We start from the raw sequence: 22,112 nt of genomic DNA, 5'->3' as shown, positions 1-22,112 counted from the left end.
CCGCCGGCTCTCCCCTGCCCCGCCCCCCGCCCCCCAATATATAAACGTATAGATAGCTCTGGTCTCTACCGGAGAGGGAGCATCCCCCCGCCTGGCCTTTTCGGCACCCTGCTTCTTACGGTAGAGGTGCAAGCACTCTAGGGGCCTGTGGGGAAGAGGAAAGAGCCAGGGTGGGGTCTGAGCTCCTGGACCCCGGTGCCAGGACTGAGGCAGGGCTGTGGGGTTTCAGCCTACCTGGCCAGGCTGGGCTCCTTTGGACACTTTGGTAACTGAGATGGAGTCCTCGGAATCCTGCTATTGAGGGCTTTCCCAACTGTGCATGCTGGAGAGAGAGAGAAAGCCAAAGGGAGCTTAGGGGTCAGCATCATGCATACTCAGTAAACCCATGCAAATGGAGCGGAAGCTGGAACAGGGTCCCCACCGGCGTCTCCCTGGCCCTGGCGGACCTCCCTGGCTCCTCCCCCTCCTGCCTAGTTGCTATCAAGCTGGACTGTGGATCCTTCACACCAACATCCAAAGGCACTAATACCTCTCTCCTCTCAAGAAATGCTCTGGCACACACGTCCTACACCAACCACCAATCCATGTCCCTTCTCCCCTTCCAGCAAACTGCTTGCAAAAGCTGGTCTAGGTAGGTAGGCATACAGTGTGGAGAATACACATCACATAAAATTGACCCTTGCAACCATATTAAAGTGTACAATTCAGTGGCATTAATTACATTCACCACGTTGTACAACCACAACCACTGAATTCCAGAAGTCTTATCACCCCAAAAGGAGACCCCGTTCCCAGTATGAGTTCCCTCCCCACCCCTCCCAATCCCTGCTTGGATTTGCCTGCCTTGCAAGTTTCATACAAAGGGAAGCATCCCTATGGGGCCTGTTGCATCTGGCTCCTTTGGCTCAGCATCATGTTTTCAAGGGTTGCAGCAGGTGACTCCATGCTTCCTGTGTTTCCTTAGGCCTGCCCCATTCAGGTCTTTGTTACTACCATGCAACAAATAATCCAATCTTTGCTGATAAATCCAAACACCTTTTCTCACTCCCCTCTCCCTGCACCTAGCTGTGGTATTAGACGCAGGGGCTCCCTTCCTGTGGCATTGGGGATGCCCATCTCTTACCAGTGTGCCCACCATGACTATGGTTTCCCCTTTTCCAAACACCTTGGACTCTCTTGGTCTACGCTCGCTAGTTGCAGACCTCCTCCAGTCTTATAGCTTGCAATAATTATCCATGGGCCAATGATTTCCCATCATTCTTGATACATCTGGCTACCTACCCTGCATCCTCACCAGACATCTCAGAATTAAGATGTCCAGAATGGAATTCCTGATCCTCTACCTGCCACCTGCTCCATTCACAGCCTCTCTGGCTGCTGCTGATGGCCACGACATCTCCCCAGTGTCCCAGACCCCAAGCCCTACAGTTGCCCTTGATGCCACATGGACACGCCCAACCCATGAGCCAATCTGTTGGCTCAGCCATCAGATCATCTCCAGAATCCTGCTTCTTCTCAACGCTTTCAACACCTCCCCCTCTTGTCCCAACTGATACCATCTCATGCCTGGATCACTGCAGCTGCCTCCTGCCTGTTCTCCCGCCTTCCATCCTTGCCTCCTTACTTTCTCTATGCTTGGGCCACAGAGAGCCCCTCTAACATCAGTTCCAGTCATTGTGCTCAAAGCCCTCACCCCCACCCCAGCTCACTCAGCATCAAAGCCAAAGTTCTTAAAATGGCCTGCAAGGTCCCACATGATCACCACCACTTCCATAACTTTTTTTTTTTTACTGCATTCCCTACTCTGAGGTCCCCTGGAACTCACTCCTGGTCCAAGATACTGCACACAGATATATTTGTGCCTGATGTGTGAATGGCATCCTCCTTCTTTTCCTTCAGGTCTTTCACACAAGTGACATCAGCTCACTGAGGCCCTCCTGGACCAACCAGCCCAATACTGGAGGCCACCTGCCTTCCCTCCCAGCCCCTCTACTCTGCTGTTTTCCCATGAGGCTATCACCTTGTATCACACCACGTAACTGACTTCGTTTCTATCATCAGGATTCCCAACTTCAGCCCACCTGTTATTTTGCGTGGATCATTCTTTGCTGGGGATGGGAGTGGGGGGACACCATCCTGTGTGCTGTAGGATGTGGAACAGCTACCCTGGGCTCTACGCACAAGACGGTAGGAGTGTGTACTCCCCAAATTGCTCAGTGCGGTACCCTCAGTGCTTAGAGCAAGGCCTGGCACAAGTCCACACTCACTATATCTCAAGTCCATGAGCAAAAGTGAAAAAAGAGGGCATGATCCTCTCTACCTCGCAGATAATGGCTTTGACAGAACATGTCAGCTTCGCCCCAAGTACCTGGCTGAAGGACTAAAGGCATCCAATTCATCTGTCTTCTCCCCACTGGTTGCTACGTCTGTCACACTCTCAGCTTCCAAGGGTGAGGGCAAGACCTCTGAGGACAAGTCGGTGATGGTCAGAGGGCTATGGTCTGACATCTCTTTGAGCTCCTGGGGCTCTTGAGGTACGCTGGACTCTGAGGATATCCCAGGCTCCATCTTTGAGATGGGGCTCAGTGACATGGGCGACTGGGGTGTACTCTCCCACTCTGATGCAGGCAGAGGGATGGGAGGTGGGGAGGCTGTGTCTGTGTTACGGCTGCTGGATTCCAGCTCATGGAGATAGTACACTTCGGAAGGTCCCGTTGAGTCCTGGGATGACCTCTCCACCTTTGCTTCCTGCTCTACCCAGGAATGCTTGCTCTTCTCTGCCCACTCATGCATTTTCCCCTTCACCCAGGGGCTCACCTGGGACTGCTCCCTAGCTGCCCCAGGTGCCCCCTCCAACGAGGATATCCAGCTGCGTGCTGGGGACTGCTCCTTAGCCACCCCAGGTGTCCCCTCCGATGAGGGCACCCAGCTTTGTGCCGGGGACTGCTCCTTAGCGGCCACAGGTGTCCCTTCCGATGAGGGCACCCAGCTGCGCACTGGGGACTGCTCCTTAGCCTCCACAGATGTGCCCTCCGATGAGGAGACCCAGCTGTCCAACAGGGACTGCTCTTTAGCCGCCACAGGTGTCTTCTCTGGCGAGGGCACCCAGCTACGCACTGGGGACTGCTCCCTAGCTGCCACAAGTGTCTTCTCTGGTGGGGGCACCCAGGTGTGCACTGGGGGCTTCTCCTTAGCCACCACAGGTGTCTTCTCTGGGGGGGGCACCCAGGTGTGCACTGGGGGCTTCTCCTTAGCCACCACAGGTGTCTTCTCTGGTGGGGGCACCCAGGTGTGCACTGGGGGCTTCTCCTTAGCCACCACAGGTGTCTTCTCTGCTGGGGGCTCTTTATGGGGCTTGGTGGGCACCGTACTCTCTGTTGGCATGGCAGACACCTGGGCGACCGAGAGCCAGGAGGGCAGACGGACTACAGGTGGTCTCTGGGGCGGCTCTTTGGAGTTGGCCATGATAATCAGCTTGGCAAGGGTGAGCCCCTCCACTGAGAAGGGCCTGCTCTGCTCTTCCGGGGGTCCCTCAATGGTCAGCTCCTCAGTCTTGAGCCACTTGTGCTGCTGCCTCATCTCCTTGGACTTGAAGCCAGGAATGTCCAGAGCCCTCTCCTCCTTCTTCCTCTGCACTTTGTCTTCCAACCAGCTCCTGCCTTTCAGGCCGTCCACGTTGATCTCATGGGCTTTGCTGATCACCACCTCCGATGACTCCCTCTCTGTGGTAGTGAAAGGCAGCTCCAGGGAGGTTTTCTTGGTCCTCGTCTCTACCAGGTCCATCTCATGGGTGCTTACAAACATCATGGGCTCTGGCATCCCTTCTCGCTTGCTTCTCTTAGGCACATTCCTCATAGAACCTAATCTGGGCAACATGCCCAAATCAACCTCATCCAGGGTCCCCTGGTCCTGAGTGGGAGAGATCAGAGCCCTCTGAGATGGCGTAGGGAGGAACAAAGATTTCCTGTTTCGGACAGTGTGGGGCGCAGTCTTTGGGGGCAAAGCAGGTATGGGTTGGGCCTTCTGAGATAGGACAGGTATGGCTGTAGCCTTCTGTGGAATAGCCAACCCAGGTGGGGCCTTCCGAGATGGGACAGATACAACTGGGGCCTTCCGGGAAATGGCTGGTGCAGGTGGGGCCTTCCGGGCTGAGCCGTGTATTGTGGGGGCCTTCTGGGAAGTAGCCAATGCAGGGGGCACCTTCCGAGACGGGCCCCGTGTGACAGGTGCCTTTTGAGAAGCAACAGGTGCCACTGGGACCCTCCGGGATGGGCCAGCACCAGTTGAGGTCTTCTGGGTTGGAGCATGCGCTGCCGAGACCTTCTTGGATTGGTCAAGGATGAATGGAACCTTCCAAGAGGTAGCACGGATAGACTGGGTCTTCTGGGAGGGTGGCAGCCGCTGCCTCTGCCCAGATCCCGGGACCCGGGGCCTTTCCTTGTGCTTGCGGAAGGAGGAGTAGGGGGCACGGAGGTAGAAGGCCGGAGGGCCTGGGGCTGGGGAAAAGGAGGAAGATGACAGCGTGCTGGAATCAGGATCTATCAGGTGTTCGATATCCTGCTGCCACAGGTACGGGTCCAAGTTTTCATAGGAGCCCGCCAAGGAAGGACCAGCGCTCTCCTCCGAGATACAGCGTACAGGGGTCTCAACTAGACCTCCCAGGACTGTGCCCAGGTCAGAGTCAGAAGAGCAAGGCTGGAGATAGGTCGAAGAAAGACGAAGAACCATCAGGACCAGGGGAGGCTCTGAGACCCAGGCCCCAGCCCCTCCTCCTTCAGACCCAGGAGTCCAGGCTCCAGCCCCTCCTCCCTCAGACCCAGGAGTCCAGGCCTCTAGCCCCTCCTCCCTCAGACTAAGAGTTGGGTCCCCAGTAAATAGCTGCCTTAGAAGAGGACTGTGTGTGGTTGATGGTATTGGAAATGATGCTGAAGATGGTACGGATGGTGATGCTGGGCTTCTCTGGGTGGAAAGAAAACAGTCTGAGCTTTCAGGGGAAGGGCTAGAACCTTGGGGGTCCATACATAGAGGGGGTGGCATACTTACCGGAAATCTGGATTTGGGTCTGAGATCTGTCTGGGTGGAGGTGTGGTTGGGACCTGTGGGAGCAATGTGATGTGACTCTGATGGCATCTGCACCAGGGTCCTCACCCTTCCCCTGCCTCCCTTCGGGAGCGAGACCCTAAGCTTACTTTTCTGCAGATTTCTTTTTAGCTTTAGCATGCTCCATCTGTGACCATATGAGAGGCACAGAATCGCCCACAGCCTGAGACTTGAATTTGCGCTTGAGAGTCTGGCAGTGAGAGGAGAGATATAGGGCAGTCCAGAGGCTCAGCACCTCCAGCCCCCACCCCTCAGCAGCCAGGCCAGCCTGGCCTGCTCACCTTGGCCTTCTTCTGTCTCTGAGATGCCAGCAACTTGTAAGGAAAGGTGGGCTCGACAATCATGACTGCAGAGGAGAGGGGGCTTTGAGTCAGGGTCCTTGACAGGAAGGATGCAGGGAGTTGTGCAAGGGGCTTGGCCAGTGGAGGGGGGGAGGTGTGACCATGCCTAGTGCAGGAGAAGCTGAGAAGCAGGGAGAGCCTGATGGACACTGAGCCTGCTCACCTGAACGTTTGGACTGTGGCTGGGCCTGTGGACAGGGAGGGAGGGCAGTCAGGAGGGCTGGCCTCCTCCTGGTTTCCACATCTCTGTTGCCTACCCAGGCCAGGACTCCAGGATCTCAGCCCAACCTCCTGCCAGGACTCAAGGGTCCTGTCCTCTGCTCCTGCAAACCCTGGAATTTAGTCCCCCAGGCCCCTCCTCCCTCAGACCCAGGAGTCCAGCTCCCAGCCCCTCCTCTGTCATCCAGGAGTCCCAAGGCCACCACCCTTAATTCTTGGGATTCTGCATTTCAGGCTGTTGGTCTTGGCTCTGAATTCTAAAACCATAGCTGCCCCCAGGGGCTGGAGGGCAGTGCCCACCTGGAGGCGCCAGGTGGAGGCAGGAGGTACAACATGGGCCAGGTCCGTGGTGGGTGTATTCAGAGTCCTGGGGGCCCAGGTTGTGGCAGGCTCCTGGAGCAGGTTGATGAGACGGATCCAGCGGTCAAACAGGAAGCCAACCTCTTTATCAGGGGCGTCCAGCTCCAGGTAGTAGTAGCGGCCCGTGACCAGGCGCAGTTTCAGACGCCAGGCAGACAGATCATGCACGTAGAGGTGAGCCAGGTCCAGCGGGAGCATCCTGGGGCAGGGGGCAGAAGATGGAGATAGTAGAGCAGGAGATGGGACAGGGCAGGGGCAGATTCGTGGGGGGATGCTGGCACCTGGTGAGGACGAGGTTGGAGCACTCCTTGCCCTCTGGGGGCTGAGCGATCAGCAGGATGTCAGGCAGTACCAGGCCTGGCAGGGAGGCGGCCACACCCATGGTCAGGCGGTTGGTTCTGTGGTGCACGTACACGGGGGCCCCTCGATTGGTCACCTGGGGGGCAGGGAGAGGGGCTGGGACCACTCCTTTCTCCTGTGCTCCTCTGGTATCCCCAGCCCAAGCCCCCTGCCAGCTAAGCCCCCCCACCCACCGCTGCCCTGTGCTTGTCTGGGTTACAATCCCCCCAGCTCTGGGGGGGTCTCAATCCCCCCCTGCCCCGCTCCTCCCCAGGGTGCAGGAAGCTGGGGACCTGGACAAAGTTACTCTCGAACATGGGCAGCGGGCGGAGGGGCAGGTACTCGCCCTTCTGGAGGGTCTTCTGCAGCTCGCCCAGAGTGGGGACCCATTTTGAGGGGCCCTGGAATGGCTCCATGCGCCTCATGTTCCGAAAGCGGTTCATGGCATCTGGAGAAAAGACGAGTCACCACGGACACAGAGTCAGGGGCCCAGGTGCCTGGGTGCATGGCCTGCCCTGTGTCCCCCAGCCCACTGGGCCTGGCCCTTTGGGCTTCACAGGTGCGGGGAGCTCAGGGGCTGCAGAGGGTGGAGCTTCCCTAGGGCTTGGCCAGGCCCTTCAGGGAGGGGGGGGCGGTCAGCCCTGGCCTGGGGGAGGAGCCTTCTGGTGGACAGGCTTTGTGACCTCATCAGACACGTGTAGGACTCTTTCTGGGAACTCTCTGGGGGGCATGCACTCCCTTCTGCTCCAGGTTGTGGCCTAGAGTCTTGAGGGCTGGAGTGTGTGAATCAGAAGTCCCCACTCCGGACCCAAACTAGTGGAAACCCTTGGAGGGGAAGGAGGGGCTGTCTTGGATAATTAACCAGAGTTTCTGACTCTTAAGAAGGGAGGCTCTGAGTACAGCTCCAACTCACCACTGACCTTTCTCTAGTAAGACTTGAGTAAGACCCATATCTTCCACTGGGCCTCAGTTTCCCCAGATGTCACTGATTTGTGTCTGTGGCAACAACTGCTGAAACATGGGTTATAAAGGGATGTACATGCACTTTGGAATGAGCCAGACCTCTGGCAGAATCACAGGTGTCTCTCCCTAGCCATGTGACCTTAACAAGGGCCACCCCCCCTCCAGCCTCATCTGTAAAGTGGGGCATAATGGAACATTCAGGGGATCAAGTGAGTAAAACCTCACACTTGAGGCACAGCCCAGAGCAGGCACTCAGTGGGCAATGACCCTTCTTCTGAGGGCTTATTTGAGGGGAAGGGGTTGACTGATATTCTGTCATTCTAAAAAGTATATATATATATATTTTAAGTGTCATGTAAACTAGGTGGTCATGATAGAAATTCTGGATTATACAGACAAGTGCAAATAATAAAAGTCACCCATAACTCCACCCAGCCTTCCACCCTAAAGGGACCACTGTCAACATTTTGGTGCATTTTCTTCTAGGACTTACTATTATTTTTTTTAAAGATTTGTAATTTTTTAAAAAAGATTTTATTTATTTATTCATGAGAGACAGAGAGAGAGAGAAGCAGGCTCCCTGCAGAGAGCCCGACGTGGGACTTGATCCCGGGACTCCAGGATCACAACCTGAGCTGAAGGCGGTGCTAAACTGCTGAACCACCCAGGCTGCCCCATTTTTTTTTTATTTTTTTTATAAGTAAACTTCATGCTCAATGTGTGGCTGGAACTCCTGAGATCAAGAGTCACATGCGCTACTGAGCCAGCCAGGTGCCCCATATTCTAGGACTTCTAAAAACATCTATATATCTATCCATCCATCCATCTATCCATCCAAACACAAAATGGGAATCGTGCAGTGTTTACTAACTTCCTTTCTCTCTGCCTTAATGGCGCCTCTGTGGCATCCCCTCTGCCTGGCTAATGGAATTCCATCACTTGGACAGGTGTAATTTATTAAACCATCCCTCATTGTTGGACATCTAGGCTGTTACTGATTTGCTGTTGTGAACATTGCCATGATGAACAATGTCAAATTTGCACACATACTTTGTCACATACAAGTATTGTAGGTCATAGGATGGCTTTCTGGAACCTTCCATTGCTCCAGAAACCCCAGTGTCAAGTACCCCGTCCCAGCCCTCAGAGAAATCGCCTCTAAGTGGATGTGTTTGACAAATTTAATTCCCCCTTCTCCATCTTACAAAGGTTTCTCACATTTTTGTACAAAAACCCAGACTTCCTTTCCCTTCCCTCCCCACCCCAACATAAAAAGTAATTGTTTAATAAATAATATAGGTTCTTGCCCAGGCCCAGAAGGTTGAGGGACAAGGAAACACTGTGGCCAGACTTCTTAAGAGATTCAAGAATCCAGGACTCCAGTTCCCTGCCCCTTTGGTCCTCAAGTCCACCTGCCTCCCACCCACCCCCTTAAATAAATAAGTATAAATAAGGCACAGATACCCCCCCTACTCTGCCCTGGTCTCCTGGAGTGACTGTCTCTATTTAGGGGGAGAAAAAGAGAGGGTGTCTTCTGGCTGCCATGCCCCCAGTCCCAAAATAAATAAATAAATAAGATGTGGCATTGAAGGACATTGATGGTTCTGGGTGGCAGGTCACAGCCGAGTCTTCAGCAGCAGCAAGCCCCGCACAGCCCAGTCAAGGGTCAGGTGCAGCCCCCCAAGAATGGCATGGGCTGCCCGGATGCCTCCCCAGGCTGAAGCCGGGGGGGCTAGCGGGGGAGCTGGTGGGTCTGGGGGTGCTTGGGGTAAGGCCAGGCGGGACATCTGTTGGGAGAGAACAGAAAGTTAGCAATAGGTCTGGGGTGCATTGGGGGTCCTGGGAAGTGGTGTTTGGAGCCTCTACTGAATGGGGTCTTGGGGAGTCCAGGCTACATCCTCCCGTAGTGTCTCTAGCTTGTGAGGTATGGTTTCTGAATGGACAGTTCTCAGCATGTTGGAGACGTGAGGTCTCTCCTATCCAAGCTCAGGAATTCATGGGTGAGGGCTAGGGTCTCAGAACTGGGAGCTGGACTTTGAGGTCCAGAACTATCTGAAGTTTTCTGATCTCAGAGTCCTTGGGTCTAGGATTTTAGCAGTCAGGGTTTGGAGGTCCTGAGGGCTAATGACCAGCATCTGAGGTCTTAGGGACTCAGAGCTCAAGGTGTGGGGTCTTCTCATTTGAGACCTCAGGGTCTAGGTTCTTGAGGTCTGGAGATAGCAGAGCCAGGGTCTCCAGGCTGCCTTAGGTCAGGGTCTGGGGGTCTCGGGGCCAACAGGATTTGAGGGACAGGGGCAAGGGTCTCAGAGCAGGTCTCGGGTTTCAAGTCTAGGTGTCAGGTCTGGGAGCTGAGGTGTCCTACCAGGAGCTGCAGCCGGCGCAGCAAGCGGTCCAGCCGGGCCTGCAGGGCACCCAGCTCTGGCTCCAAGGTCCGCAAGGAAGGGCCCCCCGCCCGGCGCAGCCATTGTACATGCCGCAGGTAGGAAAACAGGTCCGCCCGCAGTCGTGTCAGCACACCTGGGAGCTAGGACACAGGGTATGCGGGCATCAGGGAATACCTGCCACTGCCTGGCCCCAATCTCCCATGCACACCCCACCCCCCCACTGCCCAGATCTCACCTTTGCCCCTATCCAAGCTCCCTTCCCTTACCTGTAGGGCTCCCAGCGCCCCTGCACTCATGGCCAAGGTGGGAAGAGAGTCCAGGTTGTGGTCTCCGTCGGCTGGAAATTTGTCTCTCTGCGGGGGCAAAGAAGCCTTGAGGGGGACCCTGCCCAACTCCAAGGGTCTCTCCATCCTCCAGACAGGCCCCAAACTCCTCCCTCCCCTCCGACTCTGCCACCGTGGTAGCCCAGAAGCCCTCCCCGCTCTTGGTCCCCGTCCCAGCCCGGCCCCTCCAGCCTCTCCTACCAGCTGTGCAGCCAGCTGCCGGGTGTCCGCCAGGAGGGAGCGGGTCAGGAGGACGGCGCTGTCCAGCTCAGCCCGAGGGTCTGGGGAGGCCCGTGGGGGGCCAGGAGGTGGCCCCGGGGCAGCAGCTCTATCTGGCCACAGGCTCAGAGCGACCAGGACCAGGCAGCAAACACCTGGGGGCGGGAGGAGGCCGAGAGCTCAGACCGGACTGGTGGGTCTGAGGCGGGAGGGACTGGGGGTCTAGAGTCCCAAGGTGGAGCGCCCGCGGCAGGTCGCAGGCCCGGGGCGGGCTTCTTTCTCCCTCTCCGGCTCTGGCTGCCCCGCCCGTCGGAGCAGACGCGGCCCGGGGCGGGTAGACGGGCCGGGCGTCTCCCGTCCGCCCCCGGACGCCGGAATCTGGGCCCCGGGGCGGGGCATGAGGGGGGGAGGCACAGGCCAGAACCTGCCCCCTCCCCGGGCCTCGGGAGCCCGAGCTGGAGCTAGAGCTGGGTTAGGAGACCCGGACGGGCAGGGGCCCAGACCCCTTCCTGGGAGGCACCCCTGCCCCCTAGCGGGCCGCAGGAGGCCCGGCCGAGGTGCCGGGGACGCCCACGGAGCACACCTGGGCGGGGAGAGGCAGCGGCTCGGGCGCCGAGCGGGACCCGGCGGCGGCGCAGGACTTGGGGGCTCCGGCCCGCGCGCTTCTCCCCAGCCCATCCCCCGCCGCCCCGCCCACCCCCGCGCCCGCCAGCCAATCAGCGCCCCCCGGGCCGCCCCGCTCCCGCATCACACCCCCAGCCCGCCCCCCGGGCCCTCCCCCGCCGCTGTCTGCCGGTCGGTCCGCACGGTCTGGCTGTCCCGTTCCTGTCTTGCACCGCGGTCTCTCTTCCTCTCCTCCCCCTGACTGAGGTCGGTGCTCTGGACTTGGCGCTCACCTCCTGGGGCTCTCTGCCTCCGTTTCCCTCCCGGAACCTCTCTGTCGGGAGGAATGGGGGTCCCGGGCCCTTGGGGGGTCGGTCACCTCCCGGCCTCTGTCTGTCTGGGGGTCCCCATCTCCCTCGCTCTGCCCTGCGCGCCTCTCGGCGTCTGAGATTCGTCCTCCCGTCTCTTCTCCGGGCCTCCTGCTTTCTCGGAATCTCCTTCCTCTCTGTCTCTGCCTCCCCGTGGCTCCCTCTCTGTCCGCTGTGCCAGTCTGCTCCCCACCCTCCTCGCCACGGTCCCTCCCTCCTCCCTTCCTGTCCCCCCCACCCCATGAACTTGAACCAACTTACTGTTCATGTCCCCACAGGGCAAGTGTTCCCCAGGGCAGGGGGCAGGGAGCTGGGGGCCTTTAACCCTTCCCTGTCCGCTGCCGTTGGGGAGCCCTGGGGGTCAGCTGGGCCTCGGCCTGGGGAGGGGAGGCATGTGCGTGTGAGCAGCGAGGGCCGTGGCAGTGAGGGAGTGTGTACGCCTGGGGGGTTATATAGGGGGCCAGGGCGGGCGGGCGGGGGGCAGGCGGCAGGGGAGGGCGGCCTGACACATCCTGACTCACCCTCCCTGCCTGCCTTTTCCATTCAGACAGAGCCGGCTGCCTCGCAGGGCTCACGCTGCCTTGCTCAGAGGAGGGCACAGAAGGAAAAGTTGGAAAAGTTGAAAAGAGAAAGGGGGGGGGTGGTCGGAGAGGGGCTGGTGAGGTCATTGGCGTCCCCTCCCTCCACCTCCTGGGCCCAGGCCGCCACAGGGGCAGACACCCGCGGCTGGAGAGCTGGGGCCCGGCTGTGGGCTGTGGGCAGGGGGTCTGCGGTCAGGGGGTTGGCTGGACCGGACAGACTGAGAGGAGGGGAGGCTGGGGGAGAGCTGGGGACAGGGCCACAGGACACAGGCCTGGGGACATGGATGAGCGAGGCAGAGAGACTCCAAGGGACAGAGAAAGCGAGCGGAGGAGAGTGTGAGACCCGAGCAAGAAGACAGAGACGCTTGGAGAGATGAGGGGGACCCTGGGACAGAGACAAGAGTCTGAACTGCAGAGATAGAGATGACACACGGAGAAATGGGCACACCAAGCAGACACATTGCAGGAGCAGAGAGACACCAGGAGAAAAAGGGACAGATTGTTGCAGGCTTAGAGGGGAGGCAGGCAGCAGGTGACAAAGCTGCAGAGGCCCCAGGATATGTAGGCACACAGAGATGGAGGTGCTGAGCCATGGCGGCAGTGATGGGCAGAATCTGCAGTGGGGGGGGAACAGCAGAGACAGGGGACTGAGAGAGCGTGAGAAGCCCAGATGAGGTGGGACCTTGCACAGGTGCTGTTGCACCCTCTCTGTGCCTCAGTTTCCTTATCTGTGAAATGGGGATAACCCAGCAGCCGTTCCACCCATCCACACACACACCCCAACACCTGGGTAAGGATGAGTTCCCTCGTGTAAGGCACAGGGTCAGCTGTCAATATAAACAAATATGAGCCATTGCAATTCTCTTCCTTGATTTTTATTAACACATGCAGGGAGACCCAGAGAAGGATGTAATATCCAGTGTGAGAGCTGGAGATGGTGAATGAGCAGGCATGATAATGAGGGTGACAGACACAAGAAGAGAGCGGCTCGGCCAGGGAGTGGAGACAGGAACAGGGCAGAGGTAGCAGTACACTGCACGGGACACCAGAGCAGGAGAGGGAGACATGCTGACAGCGGGGGTGGGGTGGGGTGGGAGGACAGCATTGCAGACAGAGGCATCGGGATGAGCACCAAGTCCACTGAGCAGAGCCAGTGAGGGACCAGGTCCAGAGCCTCATCCCCAGAAGGATCTCCCCTCCTAGTGAAAGACGGGATGGGAGTAAGAAGAAAAAGTGACACAGATTTCTAAGGGTCCCCCTGCAGGCCCTCTCCTGGCCTTCAAAACTGCTGAGCTGGCAGGGGGGCTCCAGGGATGAATGAGGGCTAAAGTCCTCCACCTCCCATTCCCCACCACTGGGGGAGGGTGACTGCTCAAGTCCCTGGGGAGGTGAGGTCACAGCCCCCCCATGGTGGGACATGACCTCATTGCCTCAGGTAAGAGCACGCTCTCTCGGTCTGTCATGGCCACCCCTTCCAGGGCCCCCCAGGGGCCCTCCCCAGCTCCTGCTCTACTCCCGCAGGGACCCAGGCCTCTGACCACTGGGTCTCCGCCCCTCAGGGGGCCTGTTTCCGGCTGAGTCAGCGTGGGGGGGCCTGAGGCTGCGTCAGTGAGGGGAGAACTGACGTAGCCCCCCCCCCCAGACCGGCGGGGCCAGCCAAGGTGACTCAGGCCACCAGCCTGGGGGATGGACTGGCCTGAGGGGATGGGGACTGGGCCTGGGGCCAGTCTGAGAGCAACAATAGGGATCATGCAATGGCAGCCCCTTCCACTGGGAACCTGGGGGGCCACCCCAGACCCTGAACCCCCAGCCTCCTCCTCCTTCAGACCTTGATGTCAGGTGTCCACGCCCTAAACCCTGGTTCCCAGGTGGAGAAAAAGGTGTGGCCATTCTGCTGTTTGGGGAATGCTCTACTGGAAAGGTCAGGAGTCTGGGGCCGGGCCAGTGTCCTGGCTGGTGCCTGTCCCCCTGGATTATCTTGCCTTGGCCCGCACCCTGGGGCCGTGGGGTCATCTTTCCCCATCTTCCATCTTCCCTGGCTTCAGGAGGCTGAGGGAGACTGGGTGAGTGCGAGGCAGGAGGTCAGGGATTACGCAGGACCCTGAGTCTTCAAGACAGGGATGCGGCTTAGATTATTTCCTTTGCTAGAAGAGCAAGAAGGGATGGGGGACAGACACTGACAGGCAGGATTGGGGAGTCACAAAAAGTGGCAAGATGACACCAACAAACGGAAAGGGACCAGAGCACAGACATCCAGAGTGAGAAAAAGACAAGGATGCAAAACAATGTGATCTATAGACACACAAAGAAGCTCAGAGGCTCAGAGACAAGGCTCGGGAGACCCAGTGCTGGGGTGGTCACAAACATTGGTAAGATGCTGCTGGGATACGAGCCAGGAGCAGGGGTCCTGGCTCATGTGCTGCCCGTGGGCAAGGGAAGACTGGCTGGTGTGAGGTCAGCAGGTCCGAGGCTGTGTGTGTCCGTCTGTCTGTCCCTGGGGGGTCCTGTCTGGCCTCTAGGGGGTGACGGGGCAGGCAGGCCGCAGAAGCAGCCCAAACCTGTCATTAGCGGTGAGGGCCGTGAGGGCGGGGGGGGGGCCCCCCCAGTCCCAAGCCGAGGTCCAGGGCCCGGCAGCCCCGCCCCCCACCCCCTCCTTGATCCCTGAGGAATCCCGGGAATTGCGAAGTGGGTCCAGATGATGTTGACACAGGAAATGGTCATCAGCTGCTGGCCTCAGCCTCACAACCCCTATGACCCCCCACCCCCGGCCCCCTGCTGAGCCCCCTCTAACCTGTGTCATCTCTGACGGAGGCAGCCCAGGGCCACTCAGCTCCCACCAGGATGTTTACAAGAGATGCGCAGAGCGGGAGTCAGACTCACAGGGCTTCTTGAGAAATGGGGTCTGGACTCCTGGACAGCTGCCCTCAGACCTGGTCTTTGGCCTCCTCCTCCCTCAGACACAGGGGTCTGGGCCCCCAGCCACCTCCTCCCTCAGACCCAGGGGTCCCAGCCCCAAGTCCTTCCCCACTCAGACCCTGGAGTCCAGACCCCCAGCCTCCTCCTTCAGACCCAGGAGTCCAGGCCCTCAGCTCCCTCCTCCCTCAGACCCAGGAGTCCAGGCCCCCAGCCCCTCCTCAGAAATCCAGCCCCCAAAGCCACACTGCCCCCCTCTTCACTGTACTACAAAGTTGAATGAAGGTTCACCTGAGAGGACTAGGAATCATGGTCCCAACCCAGCCCCTCTGAGGGGAAACAAATGGTGACCTTGAGGGCCTCCACGTGGACCCCTGGACCCCTCTCCCCATTTGTGGGTGGAGAGACAGGCCTCAGGGAAGGTCTTCCTGCCCATGAGCCACCCTCCCATATCCATGGGCCCTTACACATCCCCCATCCATTCTCCACTGGGAGGCCTGGAGTGCTTTTGGGACAAGAGGACTCCTGAGCAAGTGCTCTGACCTCTGGCCCAACCCCCACTTCCCCTGTGTCCTCCCAGGCCACCGGGTCATTAGTGGGGGGTCCTTCCTAACAATGGGGCTCAGTGAGCCTCAGGCCCCCCCAACACGCCCTGGTTGCTAGGGGGAAGACCCTGGCAACGATGTCTCAGGAGAGCTGCCCGCAGGCATCAGGTTACTAAGCAGAGGGATTCTCTGGCAGTAAGGTCTCCCAGGCCCCTGTCTTTGGGTCCCCTGGTTGGCAAGCAAGAGGTGCCTTAGACCACCACCTGCTTTCTGCTCAAGCCGATAAGGAGGCTCCTTTGATGCCCAGGCCCCCTCCCCCACCCCCATGGACCTTTCCGCCTGGTTGCTAAGGAAGCAACTTCTTAACAACCAGGCATGACCAGGCCAGTGTGACCCCCTCCTTCCTTCTCCCCCACTGCTCAGGTGGCTCCCTAGCAACAGAATTTAGAACCTTGAAAGCTGGGTGGGCAGGTGGGCGGGGCCCCGCTGGTTGCTGGGGTGATGGCCTTCAGGGTCTGTCCCCACAGAGGCCCCAGGGGTCTGGGGGAGGCAACATGGTGGCCTCTGGGATCCCAGCTTTGAGCCTTTTCCTGCTGATGCAGGGCTCAGTAGGTAAGGGGGATGAAGTGAGGGTCCAAGAGCTGGGCAGGGAGCCTCCTCAGCCTCCATACAGCCTCCTCTAACACCAATCCTTTTTCTTCACAGATGGGAATGGAATCCAGGGATTCTTCTATCCATGGAGTGAGCAATGAATTAAACCTTGGTCTCCCAAGGACAGGGAGCCCAGACTAGACTCTTGGGTCTAAGGGGAATAGGGCCTGGAGGCCAGAACTCCTGGGTCTGAGGGAAAAGGAGGCTAGGGGCCTGGATCCCGGATCTGAGGAAGGAGGGGCCTGGGGGACTGGATTCCTGGGTCTGAGGGAGGAGGGGCTGGCAGCCTGGACTCTGGGGCCTGAGGGAGGAAGCTCTGGGGGCCTGGACTCCTGGGTCCTGCACAGATTAGTAGGACCAGGCAGGCAGGCCTGGAGTCTGACTTTGGGACCCTGGCATTCTGAGGCCTTCGGGACAGACTCTGTGACATAGCTGCCACTTGTGGTTTGTCCCAAGGCTGTGAGGGAGATGTGTGGGACCGGGAGAGCTGTGGGGGCCAGGCCGCAATCGAGAATCCCAATCTCTGTCTGCGTCTACGCTGCTGCTACCGTGATGGGGTCTGCTACCACCAGCGGCCAGATGGTGAGTGCCTGGAGGTGGGGTCCCTGGGGCAGGACTGGCCACTGAGACTCCCAGGTCTCAAACCTGCCTCTTTTGTTCAGAAACTATGCGGAGGAAGCATATGTGGGCGCTGGGCTGGACATGTGGAGGCCTCCTCTTCCTAATCTCCAGCATCTGCTTGTTCTGGCAAGTGGCGTTGGGGCTTGGGGTGGGCACCCGTACCCCAGGGGAGCAGTCAGCCTGGTTAGGGCTGAGTGTGTACCCTCCTCCCAGGTGGGCCAAGCGCCGGGACATGCTGCACCTTCCAGGGTTCTTAAAGGGCAAATGTGACCTGTCGAGGACCGTCTCTCTGTTATCCAAGGACCGGGGGACTCTGAGTGATAAAAAGACATCTGCGGGCAGCGTGCCAACCTCCCTTCCTACGGAGGGGAACGCGGATGTGTCAGGAGCCACTGAAGGGGAAGGGACGACAGAAGGGGGTGAAGAAACAGAAGGTGGAGAGGACGAAGATTAGGGGCACCCCTGGGGGGACCCCACAATACAGATATAGCATATGGACGTGTGGTGTCTTTTCTCAGAACCATGGGAACAGGAGGGACCTGAGCTCTGGGGCAAGGTGTGTGTGTGTGTGTGTGTGTGTGTGTGTGTGTGTGTGCACGTGCGCGAGTGTGTTGTGTGCAAGCAGGGGCCAGGGAGCTGAGCTGTGATCATGGGGTTCAGGGCCGAATGAGGTCTGAAAACAGGGCGTGCTGAGTACATGGGTGGTGGCCTGGACCAGGGTGCATACTGCAGCTATGGGGCCATGACTTGTTCCCTTCCTGCGGGAGCACCATTGCCCGGCAGTCTCTGCCACCTACTCTTGGGATCCCGCTCCCCTCTGCCAGCCTGTGCCTGACCAGCCTGCCTCGCCTCCAATGCCTGACCAGGGCAGGACTCCCTGCAGGACATGGGCTGCCCCCAGCGGGTTTATTCTCAAGACTCTCCAGGGGCTGGGCAGAAATCTTCCTGGAAGCGTGTATAGCACAAGACTTGTCCTGCCCAACCCTCCGGCCTTCCTCAGGTGTCACACCCGTGCCAGCTACCCTCCATCAGCACTTCCTCCCGGGGGCGCCTGGGTGGCTCAGTGGGTGCGGACTCTTGATTTCAACTCAGGGCATGACCTCAGGGTTGTGAGATTGAGGCCTCTGTGGGGCTGTGTGCTGGGCAGGCAGGGAGCCTGTTTGAGATCCTCCCTCTTCCTCCCCCTCGGACCCTTCCCCTCTGAAATAAATCTTTTTTTTTTAAATATTTCCTCCCAATAAGCATGTTTATTTTTTTTGTCCCTAATTTGTCCCTCTGTCTGCTTCTTGGAGGACCCCCGCACCAACAGAGGGGCCTGGGCTGAGAAGATTTGGACTGGGGGGGTGGGTGGGTATGGGCTCAAGATCCTGGCCGCTTTCTTGTGAGGGACCAGTGTGAGGCTGGGCCCCAAGGTCTCCTAGGGCATGGGTGGCCCCTTTGTGAGTATGTGGCCTGGCCCCAGTACTGTCCCCTCTCCCAGATAGACACACAGAGCTAGGAGGCAGAGCCATTTATCCAGGGAAGGAGAGAGGAGGACAGCTAGGCATCCCGGAGGCCAAGTGATGTGGGGCACAGCTGAACATCGCAGTCCCGTCCTGACACGTGGGGCCGTGTGGTCGTCTGCAGGAGGAAGGGTGGTATTAGTGACTGTTGGGGGCTCAGGATTCATACATTCCTGGGGCCTAGCACCCAGTGGCCTAAGGGGCAGGGGGAGCCCCTCCCTCGCTGACTGGTACACCTGCTTGATTGCTCCTCCATCCCTCCACGCCCCCACCTGCCGCAGCTTGTGTGGCTCGCCAGAGTCCAGGGCTACAGGCTGGAGGAGAGACAGGAATGTCAGGAGACATAGACATGTAAAGGGACAGATGGAGACACAGGGACACACAGAGACAGAGAAAAAAAATGAGGGGATAAAGAATGGCTGCTGCTGGTGGCTCTGTCTACTCAACTTATTCTGGTCCCAGAGCCAGAATCTTCAGGTCCTTGTGTTAAAATTGAGGCTCTCTGTCCTCTGTGTGCTGGAAGCACCTCGCCCACTAGGGAGTCCTGTGTTTGAACAGGTCTGTCTTCCTTGGAAGAGGGGCTGCCACTCCAGTCACTTAGGACCATGGTTCTGGCAGGTGGTTCCAGCAGGAGACCCAGCCAGTGACGTTAGACTACTGGGCAAGGTGAAGGATTCTCGCCGCTGGTGAGCGATTCTTTATTATAGGCCAAGTTCTGTCCGAGCTGATGCCTCCTCACCCATGCTTACGTCTTTTCTTAGATTTGGCTCCTCCTCTGAACTACAGAACACAGCAGGTGATTGGAGTGACTACATCCTCAGTTCTCACAAAGAAGGGTCTCTAACTAGTACTGTTCTGGATGCACCGAAGAGTTAAGTTCGTCACATGCAGAGGTCTAAGCACATCGGGATTTAATTCTTTTGTGGAACTCACCACCCCCACTCTTTTAAAAAAAGATTTTATTTATTCATGAGAGACACACAGAGGCAGAGGGAGAAGCAGAGGTAGCCCGATGCAGAACTCGATCCCAGGACCCCAGGATCATGCCCTGAGCCAAAGGCAGACACTCAACCACTGAGCCACCCAGGAACCCCTGCAGATCTCCCTTCTCAGAAACTGATTCAGTCACTCATCCATTCACTGTTCCACTTCTTTATCCATCCACTGGCCAACCCATCCATTCTCTCATCTTCCTATCTGCCCAAACCAATTCTGGTGAATCCTACCAATTCATCAGTCTAACTATATCCATCTATCCACCAATCCAACCACCCATCAAACCATCCACCCATCCATCCACGCAGCCACCCACAGACCCAATCACCTGCCTCTGATTTCCTGAGCCTACTTTTTGCTGGGCAATGCTAAGAATGAAGACACCAGAGACACAGGCCTTAGTATCAGGATGCTCCCTGTTGAGCAGGAGACCGTACCAGCACACACTCACAAGACACATCACAAGCAATAACAGGGAACCTCAGACAAAGGAAGACCCAGAGAAAGGCAGCAAAGTTGAGTTGGATCTTAACGGACACACGGGATGTTTTCTGTGTGGAGGACAGACGGCCCCGGGGCACTCCTGCTGCAGGGGAGAGCATGCATGGAGGACAACTGACAGGAGAGCCTGGCTGTCTGAGGACTGAGCGATGCCATCATAGCTGCAAAGAAGGGAGATGGGCTGAAACGTGCAGGGCTTGCAGTGAGAGGCTGAGGTTTAAGCAGAAAGCCACAGGGAGAAACAGCAGGTGTCTGAGCAAAGGTGTTTACAAAAGGGGACAGAAGACAGAGGGGAGATAGAAAAGGGAAGGGATGAGCAGCAGAACCTTCTCTGCTTTCACACTCCTGGCATTTGCATTCCCTCTCTCTTTTAGAAGCATCCCAGCTGTGTGCCCTTGGGCAAGAGGTGGCACCTTTCTGGACCTTCCTGTCCTCCACTGGAATGGGGATGGTACCGGCAGTGACTCGGAGACCCAGTTACTCTATGAGGATTAAGTGGGCTGGAGTGCAAAGTAGGGTCTCCTAGTGTGGGGGAGAGCGGATCGTGGCTCTAGGCTTCATCTGGGGACAAGGTCTCTCCTCAGAGGCTGCGCTCATGCCTCCTGTCCCGGGCTCTGGCTTTCCCCGCTGTCTCTCCGGCTCTCCCTCTTATCTCTCCAGCTGTCTCCCCTGTCTCTCCCTGTCTCTCCAGCTGCCCCCGCCGCACCCCCGTCCGGTCGTCCAGCTGTCTGCTGCTCTCCCTGCGGCCCCATCCCTCACCTCCGACTCACTCGGGGCCCGCGCCCGCCGCCCCCGGCCCCGCCTCGAGCGTAGCTAGCTGCAGGCGTACGCGGCGGGAGCCGGCGGCGGGCGGCGGGGGCGCGCGGGCTGCTCGGCGCGTTCCCTGGGAGCCGGGTGCGGCGCGCGGGCCGGAGGCCGGCGCAGACCAGCGGCGGGAGAGCTTGCGCGCCAGGCGGGCCAGCGCCGAGGGCCGCAGGCCATAGTCGCGCTCGAGCTCCTGGCGCGAGATCTCGATGTTGCCGGTGTACCAGAGGATCCAGCCGAGCAGGCTCAGGAAGACGAGCAGCGCGCCAGAGTAGATGAGCAGGTCGCCGAAGTCGCGGCCGCGCACCTGCAGCTGCGCGAACACGCCGGTCAGCAGCGCCGCCATGCCCGCCACGTCCAGCGCCACGGCCATCAGCAGCGCCATCCGGCAGCGGCCCAGACCGGACGCGGGCACCGGCGCGCCAGCCGGTGGGGACTGTGCACCCGGCGGGGACCCCTGCGGGGCGCCCACCGCCGGCGCCGCCGCCATGGCCCTTGCTCCGCCGCGCTGGCTCTCTCGGAGAGAGTTCTGGGGTGCGGCCCGGGGCGGGGTCAAGGGACGGCGCCAGGTGTGCCGGGCGCCCGCCTGGTCACCTGACCACGCTGGGGGGCAGACGGGCCCGACCTGGGGGTGCCCTGACCCTGGTTTCTGGGCACGTCCTGGCCCTCAGAGGCCTATGCTGAGGGCTGCCAGCCTCACTGATCAGGGTGGGAGGGGCCTTATGCACCCGAAGGAGGCTAAGGAACATGTTCAGAATTCAGGGTGTCCGAATGGAGGTAGCGTGGGGCGTCCAGCAGGAGGCTATCTCTGCCTAGTGCCTACCTTCAGGGGCCCCGTATGTACCAGACCCCACAGAGGGGACAGGTGGGGTCAAAAACAAGAATCCGACGAGGCTCTTGGACCTCAAGAAGTCCCGGGACCCAAAGAATCAGCAGGCAGAGGAAGCATGGGACTCCTGGGAGCTGAGCCTTCTCCCCCTCTTTGCCTGTGCCGTGGGGCGGCCCGTGCGGCTGCATGAGAGGCATGGAGTGGATGGTCCTTCCTGCACTGTGCACCACCTCCAGATGTGGGTGCTCTACAGGGGGCAGCAGGGCAGTACCCTGCACTTCTCCTAGTGCCTCTGCACCATTGGGGCTCTCTGGGAACGAAGCCAGACGGGGACCCCGACACTACCACAGATCAAGGTGCACTGGGGGTTGGCGCGGGGGGGGGGGGCAACATAAAGCCACTGTTCCTTGAGCCCCGTGTTGGCGAGGCCGGAGATCCCGAGGTATGTCAGGCAGGGCTCCCGCCCCCGAAGAGGGCCGCGACCACAGAAAAGAAACTTCCATAAGTTTAAGGGGTGCCACAGCAGGCACACTGGACGGGGAGGGCCGGGAGAGGCCAACAGGTAGGACCCTCTGAAGGAACCAACAACTTCCCCATGCAAATCTCTTCTCCTGCAAACGACTCGCCCTTAGAGGTAATCTACGCCCTCCCGGGGTGACAGTCGGCGAAAAGATTCCGTCCCGCGGGAATCTCTCTAGATTCTAAAGCGTTTGAGAGCATCGCGGGGAGGGCAACCCGAGAGGTCAGCGGGGATTAGCCACGGAATTCCGAATGTGGCCGATAAAAGCCGAGTGTTTCCGAACAGACCCGAAAGGGCTTGCGCCAATAAGAGAAGGCGGTAAGCCCGCGAAAGAGCCTTTCCGGAGAGTTCCGAAAATGCCCGATCGGGCCTCCGTGCCTCCATCGGAAATAGCCGAGAGCTTACGAAGAAGACCGGAAGTATCCAAAGA

At 58.8% G+C, this 22,112-nt stretch overlaps 4 protein-coding genes across 14 annotated transcripts; 1 reads left to right on the top strand and 3 right to left on the bottom strand.

Annotated features, from left to right (window-relative positions):
• Positions 1-15: 15 nt before the first annotated feature.
• Positions 16-6,994, bottom strand: GARIN5B (golgi associated RAB2 interactor family member 5B). 2 transcript variants are annotated; one of them, XM_049103043.1, is made up of 12 exons: positions 6,653-6,994; positions 6,302-6,456; positions 5,961-6,219; positions 5,605-5,629; positions 5,382-5,446; positions 5,190-5,290; positions 5,044-5,096; positions 4,883-4,959; positions 3,324-4,695; positions 2,369-3,263; positions 235-322; positions 16-145 (listed from the first exon to the last, which is right to left on the bottom strand). In XM_049103043.1, the coding sequence occupies exons 1-11, from the start codon at positions 6,800-6,802 to the stop codon at positions 295-297; spliced, it is 3,180 nt and encodes a 1,059-aa protein (XP_048959000.1). In that variant the 5' UTR covers positions 6,803-6,994; the 3' UTR covers positions 16-145; positions 235-294. The 2 variants fall into 2 exon arrangements, with proteins under 2 accessions (XP_048959000.1, XP_025279680.1); XM_025423895.3 differs by having other exon boundaries at positions 2,369-4,695.
• A 1,495-nt stretch (positions 6,995-8,489) lies between these two features.
• On the bottom strand, positions 8,490-15,648 carry IL11 (interleukin 11). Of its 10 annotated transcripts, none has more exons than XM_025423890.3 (5): positions 14,592-15,633; positions 10,231-10,403; positions 9,973-10,059; positions 9,685-9,846; positions 8,490-9,109 (listed from the first exon to the last, which is right to left on the bottom strand). In XM_025423890.3, exons 3-5 carry the CDS (start codon positions 10,000-10,002, stop codon positions 8,939-8,941), a joined length of 363 nt encoding a protein of 120 aa, XP_025279675.1. In that variant the 5' UTR covers positions 10,003-10,059; positions 10,231-10,403; positions 14,592-15,633; the 3' UTR covers positions 8,490-8,938. The 10 variants fall into 10 exon arrangements, with proteins under 10 accessions (XP_025279675.1, XP_025279674.1, XP_025279667.1 ...); XM_025423889.3 differs by lacking the exon at positions 14,592-15,633 and adding an exon at positions 11,481-11,640; XM_025423882.3 differs by lacking the exons at positions 8,490-9,109; positions 9,685-9,846; positions 9,973-10,059; positions 10,231-10,403 and adding an exon at positions 11,884-14,315 and having other exon boundaries at positions 14,592-15,648.
• Positions 15,649-15,732: 84 nt separating this feature from the next.
• Positions 15,733-17,028, top strand: TMEM190 (transmembrane protein 190). Its single transcript, XM_025423892.3, has 5 exons — positions 15,733-15,870; positions 15,964-15,999; positions 16,366-16,491; positions 16,572-16,656; positions 16,744-17,028. The coding sequence occupies exons 1-5, from the start codon at positions 15,813-15,815 to the stop codon at positions 16,982-16,984; spliced, it is 546 nt and encodes a 181-aa protein (XP_025279677.1). The 5' UTR covers positions 15,733-15,812; the 3' UTR covers positions 16,985-17,028.
• Positions 17,029-18,025: 997 nt separating this feature from the next.
• On the bottom strand, positions 18,026-21,060 carry TMEM238 (transmembrane protein 238). The gene is made up of 2 exons (XM_025423893.3): positions 20,289-21,060; positions 18,026-18,150 (listed from the first exon to the last, which is right to left on the bottom strand). Exon 1 carries the CDS (start codon positions 20,821-20,823, stop codon positions 20,296-20,298), a length of 528 nt encoding a protein of 175 aa, XP_025279678.1. The 5' UTR covers positions 20,824-21,060; the 3' UTR covers positions 18,026-18,150; positions 20,289-20,295.
• Between the last annotated feature and the right edge of the window lie 1,052 nt (positions 21,061-22,112).

This window comes from Canis lupus, chromosome 1, assembly GCF_003254725.2.
Source record: "Canis lupus dingo isolate Sandy chromosome 1, ASM325472v2, whole genome shotgun sequence".
NCBI classification, from domain to species: domain Eukaryota; kingdom Metazoa; phylum Chordata; class Mammalia; order Carnivora; family Canidae; genus Canis; species Canis lupus.
This window is presented reverse-complemented; position numbering and strand designations above follow the sequence as displayed.